The sequence below is a fragment of the Miniopterus natalensis genome, chromosome X, assembly GCF_054644295.1.
Source record: "Miniopterus natalensis isolate mMinNat1 chromosome X, mMinNat1.hap1, whole genome shotgun sequence".
In the NCBI taxonomy this organism is placed as follows: domain Eukaryota; kingdom Metazoa; phylum Chordata; class Mammalia; order Chiroptera; family Miniopteridae; genus Miniopterus; species Miniopterus natalensis.
Window position 1 is genome coordinate 72,249,377 of NC_142103.1, and position 24,078 is coordinate 72,273,454.

At 47.3% G+C, this 24,078-nt stretch overlaps 1 protein-coding gene across 2 annotated transcripts; it reads right to left on the reverse strand.

Annotated features, from left to right (window-relative positions):
- Positions 1-1,186: 1,186 nt before the first annotated feature.
- On the reverse strand, positions 1,187-23,391 carry GPR173 (G protein-coupled receptor 173). Of its 2 annotated transcripts, none has more exons than XM_016219659.2 (2): positions 22,703-23,391; positions 1,187-5,185 (listed from the first exon to the last, which is right to left on the reverse strand). In XM_016219659.2, the coding sequence occupies exon 2, from the start codon at positions 5,086-5,088 to the stop codon at positions 3,967-3,969; it is 1,122 nt and encodes a 373-aa protein (XP_016075145.1). In that variant the 5' UTR covers positions 5,089-5,185; positions 22,703-23,391; the 3' UTR covers positions 1,187-3,966. The 2 variants fall into 2 exon arrangements, with proteins under 2 accessions (XP_016075145.1, XP_087685502.1); XM_087829376.1 differs by lacking the exon at positions 22,703-23,391 and adding an exon at positions 22,045-22,060.
- Positions 23,392-24,078: the final 687 nt, after the last annotated feature.

Here is a 24,078-nt window from a genome sequence, read left to right on the forward strand (position 1 = left end):
CCCCTCGAGTCCACCAATCACCGGGCTGACTCCCCCGCGCGACCGGAGGGAAACTGCGGGGCAATTGGCTGTGAGAAAAGCAAGGGAAAGAAGCCCCTCTCCCTCACCCTTTCAACGTTTTATCCAATGGGAAAAGTACCAGTGGTTCTTTTTTCTTTCTTTCTTTCTTTTTATTGAATTAGAGGGTGTGGGGATAAATGGTGATGGAAGGAGACTTGGCTTGGGGTGGTGAACACAATACAATATACAGGTGATGTATTATAGAACTGTACCCCTGAAACCTATATAATTTTATTAACCAATGTTACCAGTGGTTCTTAAGACCAAAAAACAAAACAAAAAAACGAACGCAGGCGCTGAGCACGACGTGCTCAGATCAAATTGGAGAGCTTCGCTGTAGTTCATTCCCCTCCTCCGCTTCCCTCCCCTCCCTTTCCCTTCGGCAGCTACGCACTTCTTAAATCTGCCGGGGCCCCAGCCCCAGCGCCCAGCTTTTGCGAAGCAGCAAACTCTGATGAGGCCCCTGAGGGCTCAGGTTGCTCTAAAGGAGCCTGGAGTTCAGTAGAGACCTGGGGCCTTTGGTTTGGGGCCAGGTTTTGACGTGGCGTTGCCCATCTCTGCAAAACGGCTCTAGAAATAATAATCATGAAGAAAAAAAAGTAACTTCCTATGCGTCATTAAAATGATGTGATTCAGTTCGTATGCTAGATTTTTCTAGGACTTTCTCTCTGTTCATCTATTCAATACTTCTCTCCCCCCCCCTTTCTCTCCCTTTCCTCAGTGTATACTGTTCTTAATTGTATTTGAAACAATTTTTTTGGCCAGATGGACGATCTCCAGTGAGGCATGGTGGTGGGGTTCTGCCTTTGGTAGGGATTCAAATCTCGGGTCTATTCTTCGCTTTGTAACTCTCTGAGCTTCAGTTCTTCCCAAGTTGGATCCCTAATTCCCAGTCCCCATTCTCTAAATGAGGTATCTTTAAAGAGAAGTATAGGAAACTGCCCATTGCCGCCTTGTTGTAGCAGAGAACTGGAAGCAACCTAGAGACCCATCTCCAGGGGAATGGGTAAGGAAAATGTGATATATGTGTATAAGATGACCACTAGGATGAATTAGATCTACATACGGCAACATGGCTGGATCGCTCAAAAACATAATGTTGAGTGAAAAAAGAAACAGAACAAGATTTATAGTACAATACTGTTTATGTAACTTAAAACACATAACAATACCATATATTTTTTCACAGATACACATATATGTAAATAAACACATGAATGGTGGATTGGAAGGACGTATGTTAAATACACGAGAGTGGGTGCCTATGTGGAAGGGGTGATGGGATCAGAGATGGGTGATAAAGGGGACAAAACAAAACAAAATAAAGAATAAAAGGGCTTCACATGAATCAATGATAATATAATTGTGCCAAGAACTGAGGAGTGTGGTCAACTCAATTCTGTGCACCTGAGAGAATAAGTAAATAAATAATAAAGTAATTGGGTGCCCAGGCAACAGGCTGGCTGTGTAGACTCCCAGGCTTGGGTTCCCTCCTGTGACATCCCTCCCTCTGAATTTAGCCAAAACTTACCAAAGTTCCAGCTGTATAAAGTGGATCCTTCAGCAGATCTCCCATCCCAGGCTGAGCAGTTGCTCCAGAAGCCATTACTTTGCGGGGGACATTTCCCAACCCCATCAGTTCTCCCCAAGTTGGATCCCTAATTCCCAGTCCCCATTCTCCATGGTGGTCCAGTTTCAGGAACACCTTGTTTGGGTTTTGGAGAGGAGACTGATCAGGATTTGAAAGTGGTACCTGGGGGCTCCAGGCTTTGGGAAGAGATGGGGTTCCCAAGTATTCTGTCTGCCATGTTCAGAGCCTGGGCCAGAGGAGGAAGATCTGATGAGATGGGAGTCTCCCTCTTGCTATGTACATACGTACAGTTTTCAAGTTCCATCTCTCCGACCACTCTACTTCCTGCTGCAGGCACATACTCTAGTTTGTCTCCTCTCAATTAGGTGCATACATGTACGTGTGTGTGCATGCCATATATGTCTCCACATACAGGCATTTACTCACATGTGTGTACCAGGCAGGGGTGCCTCCCCACACAAAGTCACACAGACACACTGTCTCACTCGATCATACCTCCCCACATGTGGTCATGCAGACAGGACACACAGACACACAGACGCACACAGACAGACACATACACACACACACACAGTCAGAAAGAGAAAACATCCAATATAGCATTGTTCATTTCAGTTTTCCATTTACAAAATCCAATGGTGAATCCAGGCAGTTAGAAAAAAGAAATGGAGGAAAACCCTCCTGAATGTACCCTATCTACCCCCACCCCTGTGGTCCCCCCACCCCACCCCCTGGAAAAGGCACCCCCATCACTATCACTGAGAGAACAGGTACCCCACCACCACCAGCCTCTCAGCCACTCTGGCCTGCCTTTCCAGGGCAACTCCACAGCCAGGCTCATTAATGTCTCTCCTGCCTAGAGTGCCCTCCCCATTCTTCTGGGGTCAAGGCTTAGGACAAGGGTTTCAATAGGGAAGGGAAAGAGGGTGGATAAATACAGATCTCCCCCTCACACAGAGAACCTGGGCAAGACCAGGCAAAGAAATGCCAGCTTGGACTCCCAGTCCATAAGAATTGGCCTTGGTGTGATCCCAGAGAGGACTCTGCCCTGGGAGGGAAGCTTGGGATCAAACACCTGGGAATCTGGCTACAGTCTGTTCCACTTTGGGAGGAGGTAAGGGTGGAGGGGGCAAGTTGGGGGCTGAGGGCCCAGAAGACCAAGGGCTACCACAGAGGGGCATGAGGCCCCTGAGGCTTGAGGAGGACATAAGGAGGTCAGATAGGAATGGACTCAAATCCAAAGTGCCTTGGAGCTTATCCACTATGAGATACCAAGGACCCAAAGAATTTTCACCTTTGGGAGAGTAGAATGAACGCAGGAGGCAATTGTGGGGTTGAATTCCGCTCTGATGCCAGGTTCTGGGATCCAGCTACTCTGGGGAGTTTGGCTCTCTCCCTACACTTCCCCTGGGGAGCTGCTCCTGCCTGTATGGCACCCACATCAGCCTTAGTGGGGCTGGAGTGGATTTCCATCCTCAGAAAGAAGAGTTGGGGGCTGGGGATCCAGGAGGCAGCTCGAGAGAATACAGTCAAGCTTATGTATCTTCAGCTCCAGGTGTGCAGCTCACATCCTGCTCTTCACCTAGCCCAGGCCCATCCTGGGGGCCCTTTTCCTTCCCCTCCTGGCTTCTCAAACAGATGCTCAAGAAACACTTGGGATGTCTGGACATGGTGGGAAGCAAGAAGAGATTGGGCTTGGGACCAGGGTTAACCTAAAACAACATTGCACACAACATAGCAATTAAACATCCCTGCCCCCTGGGGACCCTGCACCCCCTTTGGTCCCTCTTGTCAACAGATCAGTTTCTCCCTAAACATCCAGGCCTTGCTAAAGGACTTGGAAGAGGAGGGTGCACGGGAGCAGAGGGGGCCAGAAGAGCTCTGAAAGTCTATTTTACAGGACAAATTTCCCCATTCTGGACAGTGTCAGAAGGAGAGACATTAAAGCAAGAAAGCCTGATTCCTCAGCTGTTAGTAGAAAAACCTGCATTTTCAGTTTTGTTTTCTTTTTCTGAATTAGAAAGAAAGAAGAGAGAGGGAGAGAAGAGAGAGAGAATGAGAAAGAGAGAAGGAGAAAGATTGTAGGAGTGGAAAAGGAGGCAGCAGAGACAGGCCCTAGAACTAGAAACATCTCTTTCCCAGTCTCCCACCCCTGGGAGGTGTTGGCAAAGGTGCCTAGATTCTGGGTGGTTGGTTTGAGGGGCTGGGGCTGGAGCTCAGAAAGAAAGGCTCCTTTATGGGGCCCTACCCCTCCCTTACTGTTGGCCCCATCATGGTGGCCATGACCTCCCTGTCTGTCTGCCTACCAGCCTGCTTCACATGACACAGTAGGGTTCTCTGGGAGCCGGGGCACCTCCTGTGCCCCAGCAGGGGGCGTGAGTCCTCAGGCACTTCTTGAGGTCCTTGTTGAGCAGGAAGCAGACGATCGGGTTGACGGCAGCCTGGGCGAAGCTCATCCAAACAGCAGTGGCCAGGTAACGGTGGGGCACAGCGCAGGCCTTAACAAACACTCGCCAGTAGCAGGCCACGATGTAAGGTGACCAGAGGAGCAGGAAGAGCAGTGTGATCGCGTAGAACATGCGGCCCAGCTGCTTTTCACCCTTGACCTCGTCCATGCCCAGCAGCCGCCGGCTGGCTGCATGCCCATTCTGCCGGATACCCAGCAGGGTTGGTGGCATGGGCCCACGGCCAAAGCCAGCGATCCAGTTGGCAGCAGCCTGGCCGGTGGCCCCAGGGCCATGGAATGTCCAGTTCTGACTGATGGCCGGCACCATCTGCACTGGCTTCATCTTGCGGTGACGATACTCAAAGAGGAGCAGTTTGCCATAGACAGCATGTGTGGCTGCCATGAGCACAGCCAACATAAGCATGAAACCCAGCGTGTCATTGGCCTTGAAATAGCGGTGCTCAAAGATGCACTGGTCCTCCTCACGGATAAACTTGTAGGTGCCCACATCGAAGACAGGTGGGAAGGCCATGGCCACAGACAGGGTCCAGGCCATGCAGATGACGGCCGCGCATGTCCAGAGTGTCATGCGTTTGGCGTAGAAGCGGTGGTGGGCGATGGCCATGTAGCGGGTGACGCTGATGCAGAACAGCATGAAGGCCGCATGGAAGCAAAAGAGCACAGCCATGAAGGCCACAATCTTGCAGCTGAGCGCACTGAAGGTCCACGAGGAGCCGTGGCGCACAGAAGCCAGCACAAAGGGAAAGCAGACGGCAGAGCGGATGCCGTCGGCTAGGCACAGGTCCAGTAGAAAGTAGTAAGGAGCCTTGTGCAGGGCACGCTCCTTGAGCACCAGCAGGGACAAGATGGCGTTGCCCGCCAGGCTCACGCACATGATCAGTCCCAGCAGCACCAGCTTTACATAAGCCGATGCAGACGGCGGAGACAGTGCACCGCTCACCTCCTCGGGCTCCCCGGTGGTGTTGGCCATAATGAAGGGCAGGGGCTGCTCCCAACCCTACGGAGTCAGCCAGTCCAGTACTCGATGGGCTACGGGGGACTCCATCAGTTGTTCTGCTGGGCTGCGCCTGCGAACGGGAGCATGAGAGACACAGACATGCGGAGAGATGGGGCAAGAGAGAGAGAGGAAAACGCACACGGGGGCACAGAGAAAGAGTGAGAGAGGATAGACCAAAGAGAGGAAAATGGCGACAAGGATATAAACAGATAAAAAGGGGAGACAGAAATGGAGGGGATGAAAAAAGAGAAGAGATAAAGAGACAGAACCAGAGAGACAAGGAAAGGGGGAAAGGAGAGGGAGGAGAGGGGACAGGAAGAGAGAGAGAGAAGGGGGAGAGAGGGAAGGAGGGGGAGGAGAGAAACAAGGAAAAAGAGACAGGGAGAAACAGATGGAAAGAAAAAGTGAGGGAGAAACAGAAAGGGCAGTGTTAGTGTGTCTGTACAGTCCCCCCCTCCACCCCTACTTACACCCTGGCTAGTGTAGGCCCTGCCCCTGGCCCACTGCTGCTTCTGCCCCATCCCTGCCGAGTGAGGCGCCTCTATAACTCTAGATGTCCTTGGTCACCTGTTTCCTACATTGGTGGGTCTGTGGGGCAGGGATTTGGGTGTGGCTCTTCTCCCTTTTTGTAATGCCCTAAGGCTGTGTTCATCAAACTTTGCTGACTACCAACCATAGTAAGGTTTTACATCACAACCCGGGACACATACACACGCATGTGCACACACAGCTGAATCAGCAGTTTCACAGAACAGCACTGAGTCTGTATCCAATGTATCCCCATTAGTTTCCATTCTATTTCATGTTGTTTTGTTGTTGTTGTCAATGCTGGTAGCCACTCATTAAATAGGCTTCTTTACTCCTTACCCTGCTTAAGGAATAGTGGGAAACCAGTGTGGTTGGAATAGGGCAGGCGAGGGAGACAGCGGCAGAAGGTAAGGTCAGAGGTGTCCGGGGCCAGGTCAAGGAGGCCGTGGGCCATGATGAGGACTTGGGTTTTCTTTTAAGTGAGGTGGAGAGTGTGTGAATATAAAGATGTAGGTATGCTTGTGTGTATTCATTCATGGAAAAAACATTTATTGCCCTGGTTGAGTAGCCCTGTTGGTTAGAGAGTCATCCCTATATGACAGGATTTGGGTTAAATCACTGGTCAGGGCACATACAAGAATCAACCAATGAACACGCAACTTAGTGGAGCAACACACGTCTCTTTCACTCTCAAGTCAATAAAAAAAATTTTTTTGAAGAAAAACCATTTATTGAGTATCTACTGAGGGCTTCATAGAGGTGTCATCTGAGCAAATATCTGAAGGAGGGGAGAGAGTCAGTCATGTGGGTATCAGGGAAGAGAGGTCCAGGCAGAGGGAACAGCCAGAGCAAAGGCCTCGAGGTGGGACAGCAGATGGTGCGTTTGAAGAAGCACAAGGAGGCCGCTGTGGGTGGAAGAGAGTGAGTGAGAGGCGAGTGGTGGGAGGTGAGGTCGGAAAGGTGGCAAGGCCAGATCCTGGAGGCATGGTGCGGACTTTGACTTTTACTCTGAGTGAGGTGGGAGCCATGGGGCTTGTGAGCAGAGGCGAGATGTGCTATGACGAGGGACTAAACAGGATCCCACTTGCTGCTGTGAGGGGCACCGACCATGGGGGCAAATGTGAAAGTGGGGAGACTACTTAGGAGAATCCTGCAGTAATCCAGGTGAGAAAGAAGAGCACCCTCGTGCCCTTTGCCCTGCTTTATTTCTTTTCCTAGAATTTATCTCTTTTAATGCACTGTGTTAATTTACTTTTAAATTTTGGTTTATTGCCTGCCTCTCCTTATGAGAACAAGAGCTCCACCGGGCAGTACTTATAGGCTCACACACTCTCCTCTAGAAAAGTGCTGCACAGCACCTGGTAGACCCTCAGTTCAAAGCTGTCAACCAATTGATTGAGGGACTAAATGGGCTGGTGGCTCAGGAAGGGCTGCCTGGAGGCATCGAGGTAGCATTTGCTAAAAGAGCAGCCTGGCCAGTGCATGAGTAGGAGGGCACAGGCAACACTTGGCAGGAAACAGGAAGAATCCTGGTGTGTGCGGGATGGGGCAGAGGGTGTGTGGTGTGATTAGGTAACAGGGCAGATCCCAGAAGGAAAGTAGCAAGGCAGAAGCTGGAGAAGATCAGAACTACTGTTGGAGCTGGGATGGGCTTCAGGTTGGGGAAGGCGGAGCTCGAGTGGGTGTCTTTCTAACCCCCTCTCTCCCAGGAAAAAGTCTCCCATCTGCACTGTTTTCCAGCTCAATCCAACCTGGCTTGCCACAGCCACCTGGGGCCAGGCTTTTTTGATGGCACCCTGAAGTCTCAGAGCCAGTGCCAGGAGGCCACAAGAAGGTGCTGGGGCAGGGGCTCAGGAGAAGGGGGTTGACAGGTCCCTTTCAGCTGGCCCCTCAATGCTTGATAGCTCCCACAGAACTGTGGACCAGCCAACAGACACCTGGGTATTCATAAATGTGTACACACACACACACACACTCTCTCTCTCTCTCTCTCCCTCCCTCTCTCTCTCCTTAGCCTTGAGAAGAGGCAGGGGAAAAGTTAGAGACAGAGAGAAACTGAATGTAAGAGAGAGCCAAAGAGACACACAGTGACAGAGAAGAGAAAGAGATAGGAGCAGAGAGACAGACAGAGAAAGGGGGAGGAGAGACAGAGACAGAGAAGGGAGAGAAAGAGATAGAAAAAGTAGAGAGAGTGAGACAGAGATAGAGATAGAAAAACAGAGACATAGACAGGGAGAGAAAGAGATAGAAAAAAAATAGAGAGAGAGAAGAAAGGAGGGAAGGAGGGAGAGATAGGTAGGTACCGAGGTAGATAGATAGAAGGGGAGGGATAATACTAGGAGAGAGAGAAAGATACAGAGAAATAGAGATGGGGTAGGGGAGTGAGAGACAGATGAAGAGATGGGGTGGAGGCAGAGGCAGAGACAGAGAGAGGCAGACAGAGAGACACACTAAGACCAAGAAAGTGGATAATGTGCAGTCCAGAGTCTCAGTGAAAACAAAAGCAAACGCTAAAATAAAAGAAAAACACAATAGCAGCAAATGAACAAAACCCTGGTGTTGCTTGGAAAGCTGGGGCAATTGTGTAAATAAATATGGAGAGTTCTTCTGAGCAGACTGGCAGCCTCATGCCCAGTCTCCCTTAGACACACATACACACAGACACCGCCACATTCACATAGACACATAGCCTACTGCAATGGAGACCTGTGGACAGCAACCAGCTCACACGTAGGGACATTACACACACACACACACACACACACACACACACACACACACACAGAGGGGTATACTGTGCAAGCTGCCTCAGTCACACAGGTACAGTGTACCCTGCCTAAACGCCAGTGCTTTGTCCTCAATTAAGGCATTACTGCCCCCTAGGGGGCATTTTGGAAATTTGTAGGTGCATTTTTGGTTGTCACAATACTGGGGTGTAGTGTCCTAATATTTAGGGGTCCAGGATGAGGATACTGGCCATCTAGTGATGTGCGAGGAGGCAGTCCCACATGGTCAACATATGTCCCGCATCCCCTAAGACTTTGGATTTGTAATTAACTGAACCTAGAATCTACCTCTATTTCACAGATAAACACAATTTCCCTCCTGCTTTCAATATACAGTAGGTCCTCGAATAACAATTCATCCAATGTTGTACAGTTATAACGTCGATGGGGTGTCGTAAGAACTTAATTCTTGTTAGTACCAATTAGCCTGTGGGAAAACTGGTTTTGTTATATGCTGTTTTGCTGCAGTTTCAACAACCTATTGACAACATTAAGTGAGGACTCACTGTGCCCTGAATCACCCAGGAATGTGGTTGCTACGTTAAGTTCACAGGAGACTGCACTTTGTTTTGCACTTTCCTTGAGCTGTCCACTATTCCAGAAAACTCTCAGCCCTAGGCCTTTGCCTGCCATTTTCCTGCACCTCCTGCAGCTTCTGATCTTTCCCCTTCCCTCTAATCCACGTTTACTCACTATAAGATGTTATATGCTTTTAAGTACATCATTGAATCTCCTGGGGAGTGTCATGGCCAAGCACTTGCATACTGAGATACAAATTATTTTCTTATAAATATCTTTGTTTCCTTTTATGTTTTATCTATTTGTATTAATACAATGTGACTATTGTATAAAATACTACAGATTTTCTTTTGAAATTATATGTGCAGAAAGGTTATATTATTTAAGAACTTTGTGTCCAGATAGTAAAGGAGTGTTACAAAATATGTTGCATAAAAGAGGGTGTTGGGTATAAGAGGGCTAAGAATTACTCTTATACACAGACAGTCAGACACACTCACATATAGACATGTGCAATGGTTCATAAACCCACAATTATAACTCTCCTAACACACACATACACACAGATACACACACTTTTGAACTCTCAAATGCTGACAGAGAGATACACACCTACAAACCTACTCACTATCACTCACACATAGACTCACATATCCCCTTTGTTTCAATATACTGATTATTCAAGTCCTCTCACATATTCAGTCAAACTCTTGCAACACAGGTATGTAAGCAGTGGCATACCTATATCATCACATATATAAACACTGTCACACACATTAACCCTCAGTTTCAAAGTTACTTTCGTAGGCCAGCATGCTCACATGCACTTGAACCCTGCTACACTATACACACAAACACAAAGAGAAAGTCTGTCCATGTATACAGCCACACTCACAGACATGTGCACACACACAAACTTGCTCACAGATACACTTACATGATATACACATCCTGCAACAGGTATACACCAAGAGGCAGTCCTGCTCATGTGTACAGACCAGCCAACCCCTGCACACACAGGTGGAAACGTGCAGAGCTGCCAGGCTGGTGGCCACCTGCCACAGCAGGGGCCAGGGCAACACGGGGTTCTAGGGGGCCAAGGGGAAAAGGAGGTTGTAAACGTTTGGATCTCTTCCTGTTGAAACATCCCAGATCGTCTTCTGATTATTTCTTTGATTGCCACTCGTTCGTCATCAGTGAGGTTTTTGGTTTTCCCCATAAGTATGCAATGTTTGTTTTTCTTTTCATTTGATCTCATTCTTATTTTTTCACAAATTTTTTCCTACGGAAATAGAAGGGCTGTATGATTGTTGCTGTTATTACTATTATATGGTATTAGGTGTTCCTAAGAGGAATATAATTAGTTTGTTAATGTCCTTGATTGTTGCTTCTTTATCAAGGAAACCTCTTTCCTCTAGACATTTGAAACAGAAAAAAGTAGAAGGAATCGTGTAATGAACCTCAGTGCACCCATCGCCCAGATTCACCAATGACCAACTCACAGGGTCTTATTCCACCTATAACCTCACACACTTCCCCCACTTCCAGAAAAGCATATCTACTAAACCATTTCATTCATAAGCATTTCAGTAAGCATTTCTAAAAGATAAGAACACGTTTAAAAACATTACAATAATGTCATTTTATTACTTCTTAGACTATTTATTGATTTACTTGCTATTGGCTTTTAATACTGACAATTAGCCAAATCTGATTCTTGGTGGGATTTCATAATTATTATCTTTTGTTTTTAAGTTAAAACATTTGTCAATAAATGAATGACATCTGATTGTAGTTGAATGGAATTCATTCATTAAAGGGAAAGCTAGGCTTTTATGGCTGTTTCAGAGTGCAGCTTTCTTGAGAATGCAGAAGACCTAAATTTTGTTTATTGAAAAACTCAGTTTTCAGAAGTTGCAAAGGTCTGCTGATCCCTTCAATATTTTATATTCAAGTATATTTACTTTTTAAGATTTTCCCCCATCATGATGGAGTTTTTGATTAAAGCTGGAAAATCAGGAGACTCACAAGACAAACACAGGAGTTTCCCATGCAAAAAAAAAATCCAGGATGTCCCTAATTTAAGCAATTTACCAAGGATTGTCTCAAATTTGGATTTAGATGCCTAATTAGTCCTTTTTTTCCTCAGCTTAAATGTCTGATTTGTGTGGAAAAGTTACCAAAGGAGACTTAATTTCTCAGTAGGCTATGTTGGTCAACTGACCACAAAACCACAAAACACTAGCACACCGAGAAAGATTTGGACTTTTCAAAGCAACTGGCAGTGGCAAATTAAGAAACCAGGCCCGTTTATGAGATGGGTTAGAACATTCTTAGAGCTCAACCAGCTGGTGACAGGGTTGCACTATTAACAAGTAAAGGTAAGATGCCCCTCCCAAGAGAATCTCACGTGCCAGCAGTCTGCGAGGAAATTGTCCACACTGTATCTGAAACCAAGCAGGTAAAAAGAATAGGAAAGGGGCCACTTTCAATGATTGCTATTAGGAGACAGTGTGGACAGGTCAAAAGACATCAAGATGACATTAACCCAGAAGACTTTTGAATCAAAAGGTTTTCATTTTATATTGCTGCATCTCTGGATGTTAATTAACTGTGCTTGGTTCATAGAATTAGTCAGAAATCCTGAAGAGAAATGCAAGCAGCACCCAAAACACTAAGGTTGAAATACTCAAAGTGATACATGAATGTTTTGAAATACTGTGGAAACTCTGCATAAGTCTGTGGACTGATGCTGCCATTGTGATGGCAGGAAGTTGATATTTGGAATTTGTTCTGAAAACACCGAGATTCATTTACTGAGAAGCCCTTACCTTATAAAAGCTTGCATGCAGGTCTAATTTCCACAGTAAGTGATCCTGGGTGAATTTAATTAAATTCATAGCACCACCCACCCGCGTGTCAGTTTTCTGTGAAGAATTTGGACCAGTACACCCTTCTCTATTGTTTTAAGTCTAAGTGTGTAAGGATTCTGGAAAAATTTATGAGCTAAAAGAAAAATTTCAGCATTTCTTCGTGAATGATTTTCACTTTGCAGATTTGATCTTTACTGTTTTCAACAAATGGCTCTTTGAATAAAATTACATTAAAAATTTTTTTGGTATTAATCCTCACCCGAGGATATTTTTTCCATTGCTTTTCAGAGAGAGTGGAAGGGAGGGAGAGAGAAACATTGATGTGAGAGAGACACATTGATTGGTTGCCTCCTGCACGTGCCCTGAGTGGGGCCGGGGATCAAACCTGCAACCCAGGTATGTGCCCTTGATCTGGAATCGAACCCAGGACCCTTCAGTGAGTAGTCCAACACTCTAACCACTGAACAACACTAGCCAGGGCTACATTAAAAAATTTAAAGACACTTAAGAATATATAAAGTTTTACTGACAAGGTCCTTTTCTTTTAAGTATACTGACAAGGTTTATGGATTCCAAGCCAAACTTCAGCTTAGAAGCAGTGAGGTCAAGCATGGCTCCCTGTGTTTAGTTGGCATTAGAAGCTAAATACTAAAAACAAACTTATTAAGATGAGTAGAGCAATGTCTGTGTCTACTTAGGGGGAAAACTTCATCATTATTTTGAAATACTCAAAATGAAAATATTCTGTTGGAGTCAAAACTCATGAGCACTCGTTAAAAGAAATTTCAACATCACATCTGACTGAAATAAAAGAAAAAAGCATTAGATTTAAAGAAGGATCCCACCTTTGAAGCACAAAATTCAAAGACTAAAAATTATCCAAGTTCTGCCTATTGACCATTTGCTGCCACCTACTTATATAAGCAGTTTCCTGTTGATGGTGATTACCAAGAGACAGAAGAGATCATGTAGCTATTTCTGGCATAAAACCTGGGTCTCTGCCTGGCCGTGGCAAGAACACGTGAGTTATAAAAAGGAGGTGAAAAGAGGAGGTATGAACAATTGTTCCATTTTTTTAGAAAGATTGGGATGGTGTGGAAGCACCAGTCATAATCAACACTAGAAACTGCATCTGATGCGTCAGAGAAACCCAAATGGTACTTGAGGGCTCCAAAGCTCATGTTTTGAGGTGAGCATTGCTGACCTGCAGAACTATGCAGCTACATTTCATACATTCAAGCTAATCATTGAGGACATCAGGGCAAATTGTGCCTCAGAATCCTCCATGGAATGGATCTTACCTTCAACAACATGCCTTCCAAGATCAAGAAGTGGCAGGCCATGATGGAAGCTTATATCCATGTCAAACCTACTAGTTGTTTGCTTTCTTTGTTTTGTGCGGTGGCATTTTGTGTTTTTTTGTTTTTACCAAGAAACACAATAACTTGATGTAGAAAATCTATGCTCAGCACCAAATGATTTACCAAATCATGATAAAAATGACCATAGATAAATTAAATGACCATAAAATAAATCAAGGCAGCCATGCCCAAAGTCTCAGAAGAAGTGAACATCAACGTTGACCACTACAAATTTGTATGAAGAAATACAAAAGTCATAGTTCCAGAAGTGAGCCAAGTGTGCTATGAAAATATTTCATTTGAAAATTGTATACAAATTGTATAACTCCCCTAAAACTTGGAGTTTTTCTTTTTCTTACCGATTTGTATAACATAAAGAAAATGTCATTAAACCCCAGTACTCCTAAATCCTCTTCAGTTTACTCCAGTGTGCCATACACATATTTTACCTTCTCTGTGTGCTGGGCTTCGAATGCCCTGACACATTCCCATCTAGTCACACTGCATAAGCACACTAGCAGACGCAGGCAGAAACGTGCACATAGGCACATGTGGACATGGAGATGCGAATTTACATTCACATTCAGATTTATATCAGCTGATATGTGCAGTACAGTGTTCGCGCTCTCTCTCTCTCTCACACACACACACACACAGAGGCACCCTTCTATAGAAATACAGACCTAGGCAAAGACACATTCACCACTCACATGGACACATGCAAACACATACACCGACAAACCAAATCGCATGGACCTACATGCTGTCCGACACAATCATGAATGCACAGACAGAACTGACATTCAGACACAACCAAGTCCTGCTCACATTCCTTCAGATCCAGGCCTTCCCCCACCTTAGGCTCTTACACTAAGAGATTAAAACTCACTCTCTTATACAAGCCCTGCCCTCCCACACATACATATATACACAGTATATAAATTGGCCCTGGCACATATACTCACAGTACAAACATGCTTGTACATACGGGCACATCACTCAGACTCACTGCTGCACACACAGAGGCACAAACCTTTTATTTTATATTTTATTTTATTATTTGATTTGATTTGATTTTGATTTTGTTAATCCTCACCCAAGGATATTTTTTCCATTGATTTTTAGAGAGTGGAAGGGAGGGAACGGGGTAGGGGAGAGAAACATAGATGTGAGAGAGACACATTTATTGGTTGCCTCCCACATGCACCCCAACCAGGGCGGGGATTGAACCTGTACATGCCCTTGACCAGAATCAAACCTGTGACCCTTTGGTGCACAGGTCAACTCTCTAACCACTGAGCCACACCAGCCACAGCAGCACAAATCTTTTATATACACACACACATCCACCCACATCATCATATATAAACATGGTTACCAACATTCTTACATTTACAGACACTCACAACAGAGACTTAGAAGGACATAGTTACATGTTGACCACTACAAACCTGTTTACATATTCAGATAAAAACACACTCTCGCACATATATGCAGACATACCAGCAATGCAGGGAACACCCACACTCACATGGACACAACACTATACAGATACAGGTGTGTGCACTCATACACCAGAGTCAAATCTCCTTCATCAACCTTTTAGACACACACTTCCTTCCTCATACATCCATGGTTTTATACACATACTGGGACACATCAAAGTACAAACTCAGTTTTATGTACAAACACTCTCACATACACACAGGATCTGCCCATTCTGTCATACGTACACATGGATACAGATGTAGCAAATGTGCATATAGAAACATTTCCACTCACACTCTTAGGTGGACAGGTAATATTACTTACACATCAGCACATGTAATAATGACAGTGCTGGATAGAACCTTATATGGCACAGAGGATTCATGTGCCAGGCACTGTCCTGAGCACATTGCAAATACGAACTCATCTGATCCTCACCCTCTGAAATAGGCTATATTATTGCCTTTACTTACAAATAAGAAACTGGAGATTAGTTGAGGTTAGGTGACTTGCCCAAAGCCACACAGCTAATAAATAGCAGAACTAGGATTCAAACTCAGAGTCCGGCTCCAGACACCTTGCAGATTCAACTTATTCACATGTAGAAACACATTCACCTCATGCACATATACAGATACAAACCATTCTAGCACAAGCATGTGCACATACAAGCCATGTACCAACACATTCAGGTACAGACAGCCACATACACGTACACATATACACATGGATGTGCTCACAAACACGTCAGCAGAGGTATATATGCCCTAGGAAAAATTATACACACACACACACACACACACAATCACACTCACACACAGATACACCCATGCTATCAAACACATAAAACACCCAGATACACCACCTACACACCATGCAGATAAGTCCACACTCACATATAGATACACTGCATTCTCAGATACATCCCCACCCAAATGCACCAAGCACTCTCACACACACTCACAGGCACACACCGCCACCCAGATACACTCACATTCACACACCCTGCACAGACTCACCTATACACTGTCTCTTTCTCATATGCCACCCAGAAAGAAGCCCACCCAGCACTCAGACATGCCCTCTCAGGCACCCGGCTCAGAGAGGTGCGCATTCTCTTTCACCCCCCATCCAGATACACCCACTTTCGCACCCTCAATACTTGCATAGCAGCACTCCATGGCACACATCCCATCTAAACACACCCACCCTCATACACACACCTCAAATACACCTACAGTTACAGGCACTCCACCCAGATACAGCCACACTTATGTTAACTCCCAAATCAGTACACCCACACCCTCACATACAACATTAGGATACACTCAAACTCACCCCTCAACCCAGAGCCCTCATATCTGACCCAAGCACATCTACAATCTCTCTCCCACGCATTATCAAGACACACCCAAAACGACACACACACCATTCAAAGACACTACACTTCCACACACCCCACCAAGATACTCACGCTCACAATTCCCCAACCCAAATACATCCACACACAGATACTCACCTACATATAACCAGAGACACCCACTTACACCCAAGTCCTATCCATGTACACCCACACTTTCTCATGTTCTATCTCTGTCTCTCTCTCTCTCTCTCTTTTTCTCACACACACTCACACACACACACACACCCAAACACAGCTCCAGTCACACGGCTCTACCCAGATCCATCCCCCCTCTTGTATATATACATACCATCCAGATTCATCCCATATGGATCATTGAGATATACTCACCCTCCACACACATCATCCAGATACACCCACTCACAGCTCAGTACACTCACACTCACCCCCCAACTCATTTAAACCCAAACACTTACGTCCCATCCAGATTCACTTACACACGCCTCCTCCCAGACACATCTGTGCTCATACCCCCGCCACACTCAGAAACACCTACTCTCTCTTACACATACACACAATCGAGATCCTCCTCTTTTTTAAAATTAAAAAAATATATATGTCTTTATTGATTTCAGAGAGAGGGAGAAGGAGAGAGAGAGTTGAAACATCAGTGATAGGGTCATTGATCGGCTGCCTCCCGCACACCTCCCGCTGGGGATCGAGCCCACAACCCAGGCATGTGCCCTGACCGGGAATCAAACCTCGATCTTCTAGATCTTAGGTTGATGCTCAACCGCTGAGCCACGCTGGCCGGGCCCTTTTTCTCTCTTAATCACCATCATCTAGAATACTCACAGTCCGTACACACAATGCAGATACACCCATACTCTCTCAATACACTCCCACACACCATCACAAGTACCCTCCAATTATATGCATTCACACACATCCCCACCCTCACCAAGATGTGCCCAAATCCTCTCTCTGACACACCGTCTAGATTTACTCCATCATAGACTTCCATTGCCTAGGTCCACTTGTGCTCACACCCACCTACACACCATCCAGGTCTGCTCACACTTGAATGCCCCCACCCCAATACACCCATACTCTCTTATACACATACTCTACCCAGAAACACTCACACCCTCTCTTACACATACAACACAAATACATGCATATTATCAAACATATACAGCATCCAGATACCCGTTACTCTCTCTTGCATCATCCAGATACCTCCACTCACATGCCTCATGCATACACACATCCTCACACATATTCCCGCCCAGCCACACCCAATCTCTTACTCATACCTTCCTCCACCCCAAGAGGCTGATGCTGTCATAGTATGTCACAAACACACCATTTACATACATCCACACTCACGCTCATCCTCCCCAAATATAGGTTTCCCTGCTACCCAAAAGTAAAGCATTCCTATGAAAACTTTCGTAAGCCGAAATGGTGTAAAGTGAGGAGTATCCCCCGCTTTCCGAAAGTTTGCCTTACTCCACTTTGCTTCTGTGAAAAAAGCCATTACCTTACTAATGTAGGTCTTTCACGAAAGGGAAATGGCTTAATGAGAACTTTTGGAAAGTGACGTATACCTGTGCATGCCAATGTCTCACATATACACCCTACCCACCAAGAGAGAAACACCAAGGCTCTCTCTTACATCTACACAATCCAGATATTTTCTCTCTTCCTCTCCCTCTCCCTCCCTGCTCTTCCCAGATATACCTTCACTTACACATACACATTCACATCTAGATTTTTGCCTGAACGGCATAACTTGGGTGCTCTCGGTGAAAATCATTTACAACCTGACACCACACAATGCCACTTTGTCCTGGGCCTTTGATGGTTAGGTGATGGGAAGGGAGGTCTTTGTTTCACGATATCCTTTTCTTTTTTAAAAATATATATCTTTATTGATTTCAGAGAGAGGAAAGGAGAGGGAGAGGGAGAGAGAGAAACATCAATGATGAGAGAGTTGTCATTGATCGGCTGCCTCCTGCAAGCCCCCGACTGGGGATCGAGCCCGCAACCCGGGCATGTGCCCTGACTGGGAATCGAACCCTGATCACCTGGATCCTAGGTTGATGCTCAGCCACTGAGCCACACCTGGCCGGGCCAAGATATTCTTTTTTAAAGAGATCACAACCCCCCTTCCCTAGTAGGACATCAGTCATTATTGGTTCCTACTTCTTGAGTGTGAATGATAATAGGAATTATCTTGAGACCCTCCCACAAAAGAAAACAGCACATGGTCAAGGCCAGAGAGGCCCCAGAAGGGGATCATGGATTGCTCAGGTGTTACAGCTTGCCAGCCTGTAGGACGTCTACACAGTTAGAACCAGGCATGGTCTAGCAGGGCACTACTGACTCTCAGGCATGCACATAAATACATGCTGAGGTACACAGAGCATCACACAGACTCATAAATATCCTCTTATCACTCCCTTAGTGGTAGAGCCTATCTGCACAAGCTCAAGGCCAAGGATCTCTCTCTCATACATATACCATCAGCGAAGCACATGCACAAATATCTACGCTCATCCCTACACACAGACACACTTATAGCCATGCACACTCACACTGCACTTGGTCTCACATGTGTACATCCATTTACTTTTAAACATAGGCATATATGCATGGCACACATTCACATGACATAATAATGCCCATGAAGGGCACACATTCACTCACAAAGACCAGTGTACATAAAGTCATACTTACACATGCCCACAGACAGGCAAACTCTGTATTGCACCTACTGAGACAATGAACAAACATGACACGCAGAGGTGAGCTCCCAAATGTATATACACATATACACAGACATGACCACATAAGCATATTCACACACATTCACACATGGGTGTACTCACACATATAAACACCTAGATGTGTACATGCTTGTCAATGAGATGATGTATTCACATACAGACATTCTAACACACATTGACTTATACACACAAGTGAACGTGTACACCTGTGAGCATATTCACATGCACATAGACTTGTGCAGCATTCATTACTCTATGCACACAATCAGACATGAAGAAATAAATGTACTTAAAAACACACTCACTCAATCACAGATGTGCACACTGTGTATATTCTCACATGTCCATACATCCACATGAGAAGTGTGTAAACAAAAGAAGATTCATCTATACTTATATCCCCAGACAGACTTGGACACAAAGGTATGTTCGCACACATGCACACATGGAAGAACAGTGACATATTCTCACATCCTTGCACATGTGCACAAGAAGAATTGGTAACACTTATTGCAGACACACACATGCAAAGACATCCTCACACACACACACACGCACACACAAACACTTTTGGGCCAATAGTGGCATGCACAGACATTCATTTACACTGTTCCACAACATATATTCCAGAACAAATGATGGCATATAAACACAACACACATGCGCAAATAATTAGAACTGTACAAATTAGTACATTCACACATCTGTACATTCAAACAGGCACACACACAAACATATTCACACACACACACTTAGATGTGTGTGGACACACAGGAAATACACAAACATGTTCACTCAAATCCACACACAGCCAGATGTTCACACACACTTAGCATATACACAATATACACATTCAGTCACTCACATATCCACACTTAGAAATAAAAACAAGACATATGAGACATGTGCACCCAAGTATTATGAAATGTAGTTATTCATTCATATCACAATCAGACACACGCTCACACATAACAGTGTACCCACAAACAATGAGACATATACACAAATGCATCCATTCTCTTATGCACACAGCCTTTTGTGTATATATATACACAAGCATACGCCTCCCCAGCCCTACCCATCCATGTACATAATCAAATGTGCACACATAGGCATACCCACAAAATATATATTTATGCACAAATATGTATTCATGCACTCCCCCTTACTCACACAATTAGTCCTCCTCATACTAGTGCGGCCATCTGCACTAACATTTCCCCACTCAGATGTGAACCCATAGGTCTGTCTACAGACAAAATGTACTCAAACATGCACACATGGATGTATACATGATTAAAAACGCTGGAGAATCCACATGGACACTCACACACAGGCCTACTCATATGTATACATGACAGACACACCCACACAGAAGCATGTTCACACACATACCCTGCCATACATGCATGAACATGCACATGCCCTTACACTCATAAACATACCACTTAGATGCACCTACACTCATATGCACACATAGGCACACAGATATACACAATGAGATACAACTAGGCATTCACCTATTTGAACATGCATAACCAGGCATTCTGGAACCCTCCCACTCACAATATATAATCACGCATTCACACTCAAAGGCAAATTGATACCACACACACACATACAACCAGACATTCAACAGGCTTATTGGCTCAGAGAAACACACCCTCACCCAGACTCAGAATCAAACATGTCTATTTGCTCACTCAGATAGACATGCAAAGTCATACCCACTCCCCTATACACACACACAAGCCTACCCAAACACCCACACACTCACATACACCATCACGTGGCCTGTACACACACAGACAGCCTCATACACATCCACAGTGCTCATGAACAGACACACAAACACAAACAGACTACACTCACAGCCACGTTTTCAGTTGCACATACACACCCACGCTGAGGGCCAGATGCCTCCAGACCACAGGCTGAGCCCTTTCCCTTCTGCAACAAATACTTCTTCAGAAAAGTCTACTCTATACCCCAAAGCCCCACCCCTTCCTGCCCCCCACATAGGGGGCTTTCTGGGCCTCAGTCTTTCCCATCCTCCTTCTCCCCAGCCTTTGGGACCTTTCTCCAGCCACCAACCCCTCACCCAGTGTTCCACCACATCTCCACACCCAGAAACCAGCCAGCTGACCCCACTGTTTCCCCAGCCCAGGCTCTATGTTAGAAACTCCCTGGGACCCGTCCCCCATAGGTCTGGCTGCTGCATGGGCCACACCCCAGCTCTACCCAAAGCCCTGCGATCGCAGAAGCTACAGCCTTGTCTACAGGCCCTGCCAAACACTGACCATAGGCCAAACTCTTGCCAAGTCTCCCCTCAACAGGGAGACGCATACATCACCAGGGCCAGGAATGCTGCAGGCTGCAAGCCAGACCTCTGCTAGATCATGGGGGGGGGGGGGCAGCTCAAGCCTCTGTGTGTGTGTGTATGTGTGTGTGTTTCTGTACAGACAGGTGGTCAGGGGCAAATGTGAGGAAAGGAGCCTGGAGTGGGTGGGGGCAGGAAGCTTTGCCCACAGCCACCACTTATCACTCCCTACAAATGAGGAGTTATAACACAGAGCTGATCCTGCCTCCATTCTACTACTCCCCCCGCCCCCCCATTTGCCTACCTGCTGCCCTCGCCAGATCTCTTCCAAGACTCTGGAGAAGAGGGGTCAGTCTCTCCCCCAAATGATCAAAAACAATATTAATCATGAATAATCAGCAGCAATATTGACCATGAGCGTTGCTGACATTGCTTCAGGGCCACTTCTATCCACATCCTTTATTCCCATGCACCAACTCATTTAGTCACTACACACACTCATGATGGAAGGGTTGCCAGTCTCTTTGACAGATGGGAAAACTGAGGTTTAGTAAGTGGCCCACTTTCACTAAAGTTGCAGAGCTAGTAGTTGGGGGTAGTGTCCCTGCAGAATCCATATTTTCCATGTACCGTACAGGCTTTCTTGCCCCTCCAGACATAGAGACCACTGGCCACTGTGCACAAAGCTATAGGATCTGGGAGTCCCAGACAACATGGGTGTCTGAAACAGAGATAGACAGCCTTGTGATAGAGACTGGGGTCCACACTGTAGGAACAACCACGTTGTGTCTGGCCCCTGCAGGTTGATGTGTGGTGTGGTCCTTGTCCCCACAGAGCCATCAGGCAGCTTAAGGCCTGGAAATACTCCCACCCCCACCTCACCTTCCTTTTAGCCCTACCGTGGCTTCCTCCCCCTATCTTGGAATCGCAGCAATATCTTCAGTGGTGAGTGAGCAAAAGTCTACTACCTGTGGGGAGAGACAGAGGAGGGAGGGAGGGAGGGAGGGAGGGAGGGAGGGAGGGGTGAGGGGTGGTCTGGGCTGGGAGCAGCTTTTCTGTCATGTCTACCCACCTGCCTGCTCACACACAGAGATAGACAGACACACACCCTGCATGCAGGCCAAGGAACCTGGAGGAGAGTGGAGGAGGAGGGAGAGGGAGAGGTGGTAGCTGCAGGAGGCTGAGCCTGCCCAGGGTGCAGGCATTGTGGGGAGAGCACGGCGGGCTCCCAGGCATGCCTTCCACAGCTAGTACACAAGGAAATATTAACACAGCCTCTTGCCCAAATGCGACCAGAATGATAAAAACAGACCCTGGCGAGGGAAACAGGTGGTGGTTCCCTTTCTCATGGGACATTTGGGATTGGGAAAGATGAGGATGGCTAGTGGACTCTCTAGGCTTGGGTCCCCAAGTAGCCCTTGTGATGGAGCAGAAAGAGAGAGACTAAGAGTCAGAGAGAGACAGAGAGCATGGCAGTGATGGAGACTGAAATCTGTGTGGGGAGATAGAAGAGAAGTCCCAGCCCCCATCCTTGGTGGAGGGATGCTGACTACTTACCTGGGCTCTCTCAGCAGGGCTGTCTTGAATCCAGGGACGGGGCTCAAGCTGTCTCACCCAGGATAAATCACTGCCCAGACCACATTGTGGGACCCTCCGTGATCTGGCGGCCAGTGACACTCCTGCTTCTGTTGCCGTGGATACAGCTGGGCTGGTCTAAATTGCAGACATCAGGGGAAGCAGGCACCGGAGGGGTGCACTGAGCAGGGCTGGGGGTGCTGGGGAACACCAGGTGGGCAGCACACAGCTTTGGGGTGCCCAGCTAGCTGGCAGGTGGGGGTCCGGGCAGGTGCTTCCCTCACTACACAATCCCACCCCCATCTTCATGCCACCGCCAAGCTGGGAGGGGGGCCAGCGCTGGCCCCTGCTACCCGTCTGCCCGCCTGGCTGCCGGTCCCTCCCCCCACCCCCCCTGTCTGCCTGCTGGCCGCCGCCTTTTGTCCTCAGAAGACACGGTCCCCGCGGGGCCTCTGCCAAGCCTCTAGCAGATGCTCAGGGTCCGGGGCTCCTCCCTGGGAGCCCTCTGGCCATGGCCTGGGAGAGCCCCAGGTTGAGGGGCTCTCATCCAGGTTCACCCCACTCCCTGGGCCTGGCGGGGACGGGGAAGAGGTGCAGGTCCACAGCCAGAGGCAGCAGCAGAGGTGGTGTTGGGGAGGGATGGACGCCAGAAAGAGGGGGTGGGGTGGAGAGAGACGCTGGCCTGATAGCTGTGTCCCGGGTTTTAGATCCGGGTTGAGGAGGGTGGCTCAGAGCATCCGAGGGGGGGTCCTGATGCAAAACGGGGGCACCGCGGGCCTGCCGGAGGGACCCTCCAGGTCTGGGAACCACCGCAGCTCACACAAACCCAGGTGTCAAGATGCTGGGACACTCAGCCTGGATAGAGCATCAGCGGGGAGCCCAAGGCCCTCAGTTGGACCCCATCCTGACTGTCCGTCCCCCCTCTCCTCGGTTTGCACGGTCCCTGCCTCAGGGGCGGGCGGAGGGAGGAGGGAAGGAGGCAGGGAGGGAGAGGGAGGGAAGGAGGGAGGCTGAGCGGGCTGGGAGACTCCCAGCCTCCAGCCTGGTCCTCCCTGGGGCGGGGCTGGGAGGGGGGGCTGGGGAGGCCGGGGAGCAGCCGGCTGGCTGGCCGGCCTACTGGGTGGGGACGCTGGCGTGGCGGCTGTGCTGCCAGGACAATAGCTGGCTAGGGAAGGCAGACTCGGGCTTTTCTGAGATGCTCGAGACAGAGAGGCATGCGTGGAGGTGGGGAGAGCCGGCTAAGAGGCTGCTGAGAGAGGAACTCACAGGGTCTGCAAGTGCAGAGGAGACAGGGGTGGGAGCTCTGGGGATGGGGTGGGGCAGAAAGGTCCTGTGGAAGTTTTTCAAAAGCTTTGGGA